The sequence below is a fragment of the Aedes aegypti genome, chromosome 2, assembly GCF_002204515.2.
Source record: "Aedes aegypti strain LVP_AGWG chromosome 2, AaegL5.0 Primary Assembly, whole genome shotgun sequence".
Lineage (NCBI taxonomy): Eukaryota > Metazoa > Arthropoda > Insecta > Diptera > Culicidae > Aedes > Aedes aegypti.
The window spans coordinates 16,259,709-16,272,291 of record NC_035108.1 but is presented as its reverse complement, the minus strand read 5'-3'; the positions used below and the strand labels follow the sequence as shown (position 1 = coordinate 16,272,291).

General features: G+C 37.5%; 1 protein-coding gene and 1 long non-coding RNA gene across 2 annotated transcripts; both read left to right on the top strand.

The window, feature by feature from the left end:
• The first annotated feature begins 3,347 nt into the window (after positions 1-3,347).
• On the top strand, positions 3,348-5,156 carry LOC110675346. Its single transcript, XR_002499392.1, has 3 exons — positions 3,348-3,488; positions 3,552-3,691; positions 3,751-5,156. It is a non-coding gene; the product is annotated as an uncharacterized LOC110675346 (long non-coding RNA).
• A 3,178-nt stretch (positions 5,157-8,334) lies between these two features.
• LOC5576744 (60S ribosomal protein L19) lies at positions 8,335-12,305 on the top strand. Its single transcript, XM_021840016.1, has 3 exons — positions 8,335-8,446; positions 8,888-8,994; positions 11,597-12,305. Exons 1-3 carry the CDS (start codon positions 8,442-8,444, stop codon positions 12,097-12,099), a joined length of 615 nt encoding a protein of 204 aa, XP_021695708.1. The 5' UTR covers positions 8,335-8,441; the 3' UTR covers positions 12,100-12,305.
• Positions 12,306-12,583: the final 278 nt, after the last annotated feature.

Sequence of the window (12,583 nt, the reverse complement as noted above, 5' to 3'; positions counted from 1 at the left end):
TTAGTCACCGAATTAATAAAATATATACATTGATGACTATTTTCTATCTGCCTCTCTTTTATTCTAATAGAGATAGAAAACTATAGAGGACGAATGTCGCTGGTGTTCCCTTTGTTCTCGCTCAGAAACATGTTGGGTACATAAGTGTCAAACTGCATAAGTTTTCGCGATGACATTTAAAGCCCCGCCTATCTCCGCCATCAAAAGATGTTCCGACAGCGACGCCAGTGACATTCTCCTTCTATGGTTTATTATTTCTATTTTTATTCTGCTACGAATTTTCACATTAGGGTTCATTCACAAATTTCATAACGCTAAAAATGACTATTTTTGAAAACAGTCATAAATTACTAAAATTAAGTAATTCTGTGACTACCCGTGTTTCTGAGTGCTGTCTTCTTATGGATTACCTGCTTTGCTCTCGTCCACAGTTGATCAGCAGAAGTTTCCTCATTTTATTTTGTAAGGGGAAAAGCATCTAACTTAATATGGGAAAGGCATCTAACTTAATATTTCGACGTAGCTCCGACGCAAAGGTTTGGAGAAAATCCGTTTTTCGCGTGTCAAAAATTCTGGTTTTCAACTGTGTGAATAATAGAACCATGGTTGCAACCAACCGCCCTCAAAGCCATTGGTAACCATGTGTGTAGCTCGTTGTTTTTGAGCATTTGAATGGATTTTCATGTTATTTAACAACGCTATGGGAAATAAAGGATCATTATCTAACTGCCCGTGATGTTGATTTGGATGGTTATTCTTTCTTTTGCTCAGAAACAACGAGCTACACACGTGGCTACCAATGGCTTTTAGGGCGTTATCTCAGAGTATGCGAGAATTTAACTTCGAATCATTTGAAAAAAAAAATGTAGATTTCTCCTACTATTTGCACTGAAGGAAGTTTAATTTTTATTCGCAATTCTTCTGATATGGTTTGAGTATACTTTCCAGCAAAAACAGTTCCTTTCAGTATCTGCTCATGATGTGTCAGGCAGGAAGCCTTTGGGTTCATTCACAAATTTCATAACGCCAAAAATAGCTATTTTTGACACCCACCCACCCCTTCGTAACGCTTTTAATATGAATAGTCTATCAATTTTGTATGAGCTGTAAAAAGCGTTACGAGGGAGTGGGTGGGTATCAAAAATGGCCATTTTTGGCGCTATGAAATTTGTGATAAACCCTGTCTGTTTCTACGGTGGCCAACTTTCCAACATACACACTCAATCAGACTACGCGGGTTCGGTAAATAAAATTACCGAACGAATCAGTAATTCACAAGAACGTCGATTTTTCGGTAATTCAGTAGCCTCTGACAGCTCATTACAAACAGAACTACCGAAATACGGTGAATTCTAGACGATCTGTCAAAAAAAATTACCGAATAATCTGTAAATGCTAAGTATCACCGAAAACTGTAAAATATTCAACTGAAGTATCGGTAAAATGTCTATTAGATTACCGACTTCAGTGATTTGAGCGAATGACAGCGTCAATCAATCGTGTACGTTTGTCTCCCGGACGTTGCAGTTAAATTGGTCGTGAAATGTCTGAAATAAAATTGTGCCAGTATCTCATAGATTTTCTTGACAGATAATTATGATAGAGGTGAGCTTATGGTAGCGTATAAACAGTTCTCGCATAACTTCTGATCTCGCCCTAAAAGCCATTGGTAACCATGTTTGTTGCTCGTTGTTTCTGAGCATTTGAATGGATTTTCATGTTATTTAACAACGCTATGGGAAAGAAAGGATCAATATCTACCTGCCCGTGATGTTGGTTTGGATGCTTATTCTTTCATTTGCTCAGAAACAACGAGCTACGCACGTGGTTACCAATGGCTTTTAGGGCGAGATCACAAGTTATGCGAGAGTTCATCTCTAAACTAAAGTTAATTTTTGCAGTTCTGTTGTCAGCGTCCGCAGCACCCGTTGAAGTTTCCCGTGCGCATCCCGCTTTGTGCTTCCGACAGAAAATGTGGCATCGATCGTCTATGTATTATACTGTTTTATATTCCGCTGCAGCTTTCATGAGAATGACTATATATGATGTCTATTTCACTTATAAAATAAAGAAGTACAATCACGAACGTTCTTCTTCGTTGTTTTTATTCCTTACAAAAAAAAACAAGACTCCAAGGAAAATAATCTGTGCACCGTGGTTACAGTTTTTCGGTAAGCGATTACCGACAATTCGGTTGTTTTTTTGACAGCTGGGCTAAAAAATGCGGATTACCGAAAGATCTGTAATCGACTCGTTTACCGAACGGATTACCGATCGTTCAGCTGTTGAGATTTCGGTAAATGGATTACCGAATTCGGTAATTTGATCTAAGTGTGTAATGATTGCTTCGAACATATGGTAGGTGGTCAATCGACTACCCGCGTCGTTTTAGTTCGTGTTTGACGTTTACACACTACTGGTGTTACTTTTTTGCACGGTTTTTGAAACTTTGAACTGAAAACTTTCTTAGCACGGTGGGGTGATCAAAATAATTTGGACAGACCATTACACGTATATAATTTGGCCATTTACGGCAAAATCAAATGGAGGTGGCCAAATTATATACGCGTAACGCTCTGTCCAAAATACATAAAACACCCTACGCATCCCTCGTGCAAAAACAGAATCGAGTTCATTCTTAAAGCTAAGCATGCTGTTTCGCTCAAGAAAAGTAAAGAAATCCCTTGAATGAAAGGGTCAAGAAATTTCCTACAGAGAGCCCCCTTTGAAGTGACATTTCTTCTCAACTGCGTACTGCGATCAGAAAAAAAGTGATTTTCTTCCCGCATAGAAATATACAATTTGCCACACATTGCTAACAGTAAGCTTCATGTAACTGATAAGGTAAGTGTATTCTAAACTGTTGCTATTGTGTTGAACAGTATGAAACATAAAGCTAAAGACCATTAAAAGCTATTTATGTAATGTATACCAAACTGTGACATGCTAGTACAGTGTACAAATATTGTTGAACTGTATAGCAATGAAAACTCGAGAGATATGGTGAAAATATAAAACAGCCGTTTGTCAAATTGTTTTGCGCAACAAACTCACACTTTAGCATTTCACTATATTTGACTTAATAGAAACAGTTTGGTGAACTGTTATATTATGCACGCTTGAAAAAATATATGTAGATGTAGATGAAAATGTAGATGAAACATAAAAAAAAAACTTTTTTTGCCAAGATGTACACACGCATTCATTTTTTCAAAAAAAAAAAAAAAAATAAGTTCTGTTGAAAAGATGCATACGTGCGTACATCTCGGCAAAAAAAAAAGTGTTTTTACTTTACGATCAAAATAAATAAAAATTAAAAATTAAATTTTGTTCCAAACTTTTTAAATATGTGCCGTCACTGAGTTGATTTTTTTTAGCGTGCATTTTTTCGCATTGTTGTAAACAAATTAAGTAAATTTTTGTCTCCGATACTTTTGCTCCGGTTTGTCGTCACCGTCGTCGCAGAAAAGTCGGAGGAAATAGGAAATGTAAGTTGTTGAACGTAAGTTAAATTAACAAGAAATTCACATAATATTGTTTTTCTATTACAGCTTTTACGACCGGGATTTTATTACAACGGAACGCAGAGAACCCCACAACCTGGTAAGTGTGGGGCCGCAAGAAAAACAGAAACCCAAGGCGCGTTCGTCCTACAGCCATGGAATCATCGTTCTTCTGCTGCTAATCACAAGTAAGATCCAAAAACCGTCTTATTTTCAATTGTGAATCAATTTGTTGTTCATATTGCAGTTACCAGACCAACAAAACAGACCTCCAGCAATCAACCCACACGCAAAAATTGAGCACCGCCCAAAAAGCATTCAAGAGATGAACCACTAGGAGTGGGTGCAATAATGAATACTGTCCGAAGCTCTGAAGTTCTCTGACTTGCTGAATAGTACCGGGCAGTTGCTGACTTACATGGAATCCACCCGAGAAACGATGAGATCTACAATCCTGATGGCTGCGGACTGCGTGCAATGCCCCATTTATACTGCTTCCCGACTAAAAACGGGTGAACCAACGTGCGGAGTTCGATTTTTGACCAACTTCGCCACGTCGCGAGTCACTTCGCTGTGGTGCGCACACTCAAGATAATCTTTCCATTCGATTCATGTGCCAACCCATATGGATTTTTGCAATGGGGGTATGCACATACATAGTATGTGCGAAACCAATGATTCATCGCCAATCTCTATCTTCATTGAATTCATTATTACTTCATATTTTATCCATAATTGAAACACATACTTTTCATTGCTGGCTTCAATGGAATATATTGGTCACCTATATCGACTTTTTTATTAGCATTAAAAGCAAGAATTTCAACTTTTCGTTCCTTGGATCAGAAATATTTTTATCGGAATCAAACTCACACTCGATTCCAATGAATTAAGATCCAAGAAACAATCAATAATGAACACTTATAATGAGCAAACGAAATGAAAGTTTATTTATACAAACTTATTACTCAAAGACATGTTATCACGCGGAAATTACATCTGCATATTACCATTCTTGATGGAACTTGTCTTCGATTTTGTTTATAGCTTGCAACATTTGGTCCCGCTGCCATTCGGGAACTCTCTGTTTCATGATTCCCGCATCTGAACAAATGTAAATAAGTGTTATAAAACCACTAAAATAGTTTTTTCTTTTCTAAATACCTGTATATTCAATCAAGATATCGCCGAAATCCTTCTATTTGAGTACACCGAGGAGATCACAATCGCGGAAACATTTTTCGGACGCCATGTTTGTTTACACAAGGTGTTCCCGAAGGGTATGAACTTTGCACATACCTTGAATGTTCTTCAAATGATATAGATGTGTTACAAAAATATATGGTATTAATTACGAGCATAATGAATATGAGGTACACATACAACTTATGAGAATGAAAATTCAACCAATGTATGTGCAAATGCACCTTTATTTAAAGGGGCTGTTTTCTTGAGTGCATATATGTCCTCCACCGTGTGCATTATGCGAATTAAGCACTATTGAGAATCGAGTTGCGACGCGGCGAAGTTGGTCAAAAATCAAACTTCGCACGTTGGTTAACCCATTTTTCAATGCGAAGCAGTATATATGGGGCATTGCATTTGTGGCGACAAACTTAAAAGAATTCTGCAAGTAAAGTTTTAATACACTTATTTTTTTGTTTTATTTTACCTATTAAGCTATAATATTCTTTTTTCATATAGTGTAAATACATCAGAACAGTAAATCATATGGTTACATTACCATAAAACACAATAAACCAACAATTTCACGTACATTATTCATTTTTATTCCAACGTAATGGTTAAACTGTTTCCAAACAGTTTGCTTTACAGTAAATTGTGCAAAAAATGGATAATAAATCAACTATTTGGCAAACAGTGAACGGACAAAAATGTTCGAGAAAATTGGCGTTTTGGAATGGTTACATAACTTAACCGCCTATTCCCCATATTGTACTTTTCCCAATTACAATTTCCGAAACTGTCAAAACCGTTCATGGAACTGTAGTCTTATTGTTATTTTGGGTGTTAAAGGAAACTGTTCATATATTGTCGCGAATGGTTTTGGATAGTACGGGAAACTGTACTGATATGGTTCACGATTATGCGGGTTGACCATTTCTTGGGAGAAATTTTTCATGCATCGAGATAGGCAATTCCTTTTCTTGTTAGTAGCAAAACAGGCTTTAAGGCCGCACGGGACGTCATCATAATCACCCTATCCATTTGAAGAAGCAAATCCTAAGAACCACTCCATATATCGATGCGAAAAATGTATCACTATGATTATATATATGTAGTGCCCGCATAATCAAGAACTATATTCGTATTGTATCCCGTAGTGTGCACTACTATTTACAACAATACATTAATAATTCCGTACAACTTCTAAAATAACAATAAATCCACACTACCGCGAACGGTTTTCACAATTTGATGAACAGTAATCGGGAAAATAACAATATGGGGAATAGGCGGTTAAGTTATGTCACCATTTAAAAACGACGATTTTCTCGAACAATTTTTTTCGTTTACAGTTTGTCAAGTTGTAGATATACTATCCTCTTTTTGTTCAGCCCACAGTAAAGCAAACAGTAGAAAAACAGTTTTACCATAAATTTCGCTTAAATACGAATAATATATGTGGTTTAGTTGATTAATAGTGCTTTATTGTTTTTTTGACCGTATCTGGTTTTGTTCTGATATATTGTGAATTTTCTTAGAAGATGGATTTGAAGGGACATTGCTTGAGCTGGTTAGAAATCAGCGGTAAATTTCAAGGGGCACTCCAATACATTCAGGCGGTATGAATATCCTCTAACTCAATAGGATTGTGACTCGCAGTTACTCACGATAAACATAAAACATCTGTAAAGCGACGATTCTAGATATAACCACTACACTGAAGTCCAATTTCGAACACATTTCTAAATATTTGATTGAAATCAAAGTAATTAAAAACTTTAGCAAAATCAAATTTTCCAAATATGCATCAAAACGCCCCTCCCAATATGTTTCCCTCCAGCTCGTAGCATAAGTAACTAAAAAAAATTGGCATTTTTTTCTTGGTTCTATAACTCAACCAAGAAAAAAAAAGTGAGATGCTCAACCCGAATTTTCTTGTTTCACGTGATCCATTGAATTTATTCACCATAGTTAAACAATTAGCTGATTTTTTCGGTGTTTTTAGTTATCTGGCTCAAAAAATAATAATGTCATTTCTCCGTTTTTTATAGAAATAAGTATGCACATCGTTAAAAAAATGTAGCTATCGAACCGAACATATATTGTTATAATCAAAGACGCATGAGTGTATCACACTGTAGTTTCTGTTTTTTCACTTCTGGGCAATGATAAAATAAGTTCCGCTTGAAATAGCATAGAATTAATCAAAAAATTGAATTCAGCTTCGGCCAATATCTGCTTCATCTTTTCCCTTTCTTGAGCGCCTTTCGGAGGTTTTGCCGGTTTCCTAGACTCCTTGTAATTCATCACACCGCACAGCCTAGAACAAATGTAAGAGACAATTTACAAATTATAATAAATAAAGCACAAACAACAATCCGATCCGGAAGAAACTTTTACCTGCGTATTATTGAAGCGATACGCGCACTGGATTAGTAAAACATAAAATGTTTATCTAATAATGCAGTCTTTCCGAGTTCTAATAATAAAAAAAAAGCTTTCAGCAAAATTGTCTGATTCAAGGAGTGAAAAATGACATTTGAGTAATAAAAAGCAACTATGCAGTCGCCAACGCACACATATTTTGTTAAACTGTAACACTTATTGTACATTTACTGTAATACCACAGACAAACAGACGTCACACTCTCATCATTGTCCATCGACCACCTTTTTAACGGTCGAATCAAAAATATAGTAGGTGGCCAATCGACCACCCGCAGCGCTCGCATCGTTTTTGTTCGCGTTTGACGTTTACACACTACCGCCATCTGTTGGCCTGTCGGCCAAACACACTAATTTTAGCATTGGGCGTACATGTCTTCGTGACTATGATTTTGATCGAGATTTGTTCCAAGTGTTACGTCTGTTTGTCTGTGGTAATACTATACATGTTTTCAGTGTGTTTGTGGTATCTCTTCGTAGCCGTCTACAACAAGTAACTGTAATTGTAATGTATGACAAATTGTTAGATTATTGAAAATTTTCAATTGTGAATAGTAAGGAACTTTACAAAGATGTTATCCCGTACATTAACATAAACTGGTAATGTAAGGTTACTGTGATATATGCTTATGAAACGAAAACTGATTACAGTAAATCCATAAACGAACAATAACACAAACAGTGGACATATACAAAACAGTAAACGTGTTGTTTGAACAATGTGGAAAATTGTGTTTTTCTATGCGGGTGCACAACCCAATAAATTTTCAGCTTCATCGGTTCACTAAAACTCGAGATTTGCTTCCACAAAGTTTTGATGATAATTGTTAGTGTGAGACAAAAGATAGGGAAAATAACACGGTGTCCCGTGTCACCTTAAGATTTGTGATACTTTCTTTTCCAGATGCTTTAAGGTGAAGATAAATCGAAGTCAAACCTCAAATTTTCAAGAGCACGGATCTGGAGAACCAAACATCCGTATGAGCTGAAAACTTAATCGATTGGTCACTCGCTGATGGTGACCAATCGATTAAGTTTTCAGCTTAAACGAATGTTTGGTTCTCCAGATCCGTGCTCTTGAAAATTTGAGGTTTGGCTTCGATTCATCTTCACCTTAAAATGTCACGCTCGAACTGTCGTTTCAAAAATTTCGCTCTTCATCCTACCCCCCGTACGGATACAGCTGTGACAGCGGCTGGATACAGCCCTGCAGAACTGTCATTTCAGAACACCGATCGGTGTGTAGTACTTCCGCCCCAAAGACAGCAGCTTTCTTTTTACTTCTGTCGAGGAAACAATAAGCAACATGAGGTACGACGAGCGGCGAAATTTAAGTGAATTTTACAAGGAAAATGGACCCAAACCGTCGGAAAAGTGCGATCAGATGTTGAATCAAGTGATGCCGGTGCAAGTGGTATCGAATTCGAAACGGAATCGCCGATTTTTGTGATGTTTTTCGGTGTTTGTAAAATTTGATTGCAACGCTGGGAATGGCAGAAGCGGGTGACAGATCGGGAATCAACTTGAGTGGAGGAAATAATGGAGCAAGCCAACCAAGTTGAGGAGAATGCAGATGTGCCGGAAATTGCGGCTCGTTGTGAAATTTGTATGCAATAGTGATTGAAATGAGTTCAATATGATTGTGATCGCACTAGACCGGCTGTTTGGAGATCTGAATAACCTCTTCGTCCTGTACGTGGCATCAGCGGAAGAAGTTTCCTAATGGCATTTTGTTTTTGTTTCCGCTTCCAGTTCCCTCAAGCTTCAGAAGAGGCTAGCAGCCTCGGTTATGCGATGTGGCAAGAAGAAGGTCTGGTTGGATCCTAACGAAATCAACGAGATCGGCAACACCAACTCCCGTAAGTATTATTCGTTGTTTTCCTATTGCAGGGCTGGTAGCAGGTCTCCTTTCAGAGACTTGCTTAATTCATGATCTCGCCCCAAAAGCCATTTGTAACCAAGTGTGTAGCTTGTTGTTACTGAGCAAAAAAATGGATTTGCACGTTTTTGAACAATGCTACAAAGAAGAGAAGATCCTGCTCTATCTCCCAGTGGTGATACGTTTTTATCTTGGTTCATTGAGCTATACACTCGGTTACCAATGGCTCTTAGGACAAGACCATAAGTTATGCGAAATGTTAATGCAAATCTCTAAAAACTAAATTTTTAAAGAAAGATTTCTTAAGTCCTCATTTTAACCAAAATAATTTCTAAAGAATCCTGTCCCTTATTAGCTATGTAGTAGTGCATCCTGCTCCAAATTACTACTGGCTCCAGAGACTACAACATATTCAACGCGCTTTCGATTTTTGTATTCAAAATGATAACCTGCAAGTTTACACCGTTATGCAGGTCAAGGAAAAAATATAAAAATACATTGATTTCTTCACAAAAAAATCTCCGATTCCTCGAGGAAAAGCTTTAGGAATTATCTTATTGATCTCTCCAGATATATCCTATGGACTTTTTTCAAGTATTTATACAGGGATCTCTTCAGAAATTCTTTAAGGGATTCTCCTACCAGTCTTAAAAAAGTCTATTTTTGATGGAAGGTCTCTAAACCCTTTTATTTCACAAACATGGCATCTAAAGTATTTTTTTTTTTCATTTTTCACCTGAATGAAGTGAATGAAATTTAGTGCACAATTCTAGAGGCTCTAGAGATACTTTAAGACCTTCTTAAATGACTTCCACAGGTTCTTCAAGAATTTCTGCAAGCATTACTCTAATGTCGAATTCGGTTTTGAATCTAGGTTGGAACTGGCGAAACCCGTTCTGAATCACAGTTCCAACCCCAACCCGATTCAGGTTTGTCTCCTACCCAGATCCTAAAAACGAAAACGACATAAGAAAGGCTTCTTATGCTTCTCCAGACTCCTTGAATACTTTCAGGTATTCGTCCAGGAATCTCTCTAGCAATATTTCTAGGGATACCTCCGCCGTTTCTCTCAAGAAATTCGTCCAGAAATTTCTCAAGGGATTCTAAAAAGAATTTTTACAAGAATTTTTTCAGCACTCCAATCCTTAAACAATTTCAATAGGAAATGCTTCAGTATATATCTCAGGTATTGTCCCAGCTTTGGTTCCTCAGATTTCACCGGTTTCTTCCCAGGAAATCCACAATTTTCTTGGGAATTTCAAAGGAAATTGTAGAAAAATCTATGAAAAATGGTCAATGGATTAATTTTTAGACGGCTTCCTTGAAAATTTTCCACAAGAATCTTCGAAAGATTTGCTGGAGAAATTCCTGATTCCTAAACAAATATCTGGGATGATCCCTTAAAAACCAGATTGAATTCTTGCCCTTAAGAAATCAATATGTGAACTCCCGAAGAAATCTTGGACATATACCTGAATTAATTCCCTCAGGGCACCTTCAGATGTTTTTCCAACGTTTTTCTACTAATTCTCCAGTTGTTACTCTGGGAAATCTTCCAAAGATCTCAACAATAAAGTCTCTCAAGAAAATCCTTTCTATCTGTTAAGAATCCCAGGAATTCTTAGGTAAATTCGACCTGTGATTAAGTTCTGCTAGTTTTTCTTTTCAAGGATTTCTTCTGTATTTCATTCGAGGATTACTTCCGCGAATCTTCCAAACATCTCTCAATCTTCGAATGTTTATTTAAGGTTCCTCACCAACAATTTTTCCAGTAATTCCTTCGAAATTCCTGGTAATTCCTACACAATTTTTCGAAGCATTCCGTTGGATTTTTTTCGAAGAATTTCTTCAGAAAATCCGGTGAGATTCTTGGGATATTCTTTTATCTTAGTAATTTATCTAGGAAATCTTCTGTTTCTAGTTTCAAAGATTCTTATTTATCAAGGGTGACAGTAGAACTTACACAAGTTTTGTTAAAACCTATTCTTAAATTTTCTTTAGAAATACTTCGCATTTTCTTTTTTGCTATCCAATAACTATTGATTTTTTTTGTGCATTTTCCTGGAGATAAATATTATGAAAAATTACTGGAGTAATTCCCAAAGATCTCTTAGGAGTAAACTCTGGATAAATTCCTGTAGGAGTCTTCAGAGAAATTCCTAGTTGAAATCGTACAGATAATTTCGTAGGAAAATACCTGAAGAAATCTTCGGGTTTACCCAAAAATATATCTGAATTTTTTGGCAAATACCTGAATTAAATTCTGATGAAATTCATAGAGACAATCATGAGAAAATACACGCAGTAATATGAGCAGTAAGACTTGTAATGTAAAAAAATAGAAATATTTCTAGTGAAATGTTTGGTCCGATTCTATGAAGAATCAACCTTTTATCTCCTGAATTCTTTTTGGTTTCGTTTTGTTTCCCTTAATTCCTGTATGGACTCTTTTTTTCAGGTAAGAGATCTCCAAATTTCCTATTTGTACACTCAGTCGCTACCAGCCCTGATACGATTAAAATATGGTTCAAAGTCGTATGGTTGAATTAACGGTGGATTTGTGTTCTCTCGTACATTTGCAGGCCAGAGCATCCGTAAGCTGATCAAGGATGGTTTGATCATCAAGAAGCCCGTCGTGGTGCACTCCCGTTTCCGCGTCCGCAAGAACACACTTGCCCGCCGTAAGGGGCGTCACTGCGGCTACGGAAAGAGGAAAGGTACGGCCAATGCCCGTATGCCCCAGAAGTTGCTGTGGATGAACCGCATGCGTGTCCTGCGTCGTCTGCTCAAGAAGTACCGAGAGGCCAAGAAGATTGACCGTCATCTGTACCACGATCTGTACATGCGCGCGAAGGGTAATGTGTTCAAGAACAAGCGTATCCTGATGGAGCACATCCACAAGCGAAAGGCCGAGAAGGCTCGCAGCAAGATGCTGAGCGATCAGGCCGAAGCCAAGCGTAACAAGGTTCGCGAGGCCCGCAGACGTCGTGAAGAGCGTATCGCCAACAAGAAGCAGGAACTGCTCCAGACCATTGCCAAGGAGGAGGAAACCGCACAACAGGTTGCGGCCACCGGCAAGAAGTAAGCGGCTGATGGAGGAGGACACTTTCTACTGGAAGAGAGGGTGAACATTTGTGTGAATTTAAGTGAAGATCGTATTTTTAAGAAAGTTCAAACGCGATACAAAATATTCAATAACCCCTGGTTGGGAGAGATATGTTTGGAACCGGCGCTTTGACTTCAGAAATGGTTGCACGGTGGTTTTGAATATATTTCTTCAGAAAGAACTAAGCAGTTGTGTACATTTTGAATCCGATGGTGAATATCTCAGCTTCAGTGCCAATAGAAGGATATTGTGAAATTAGTTACGATACCATTAGCAGAAATGCAGAATCGATTTATGATCTGAGATGAAAAAACAAGCTCTGGGATGGGATGTTATGATAATGATCATCTTTTAGCTTGTTTTGTAGAAAAGTATTCAATCGAATGCTTCGCAAGGACGTGGCCAGGACAGCTGTGTTGGAGGATGCGTCAATTGCATCCTTAATATTAATATTACGGCAAAA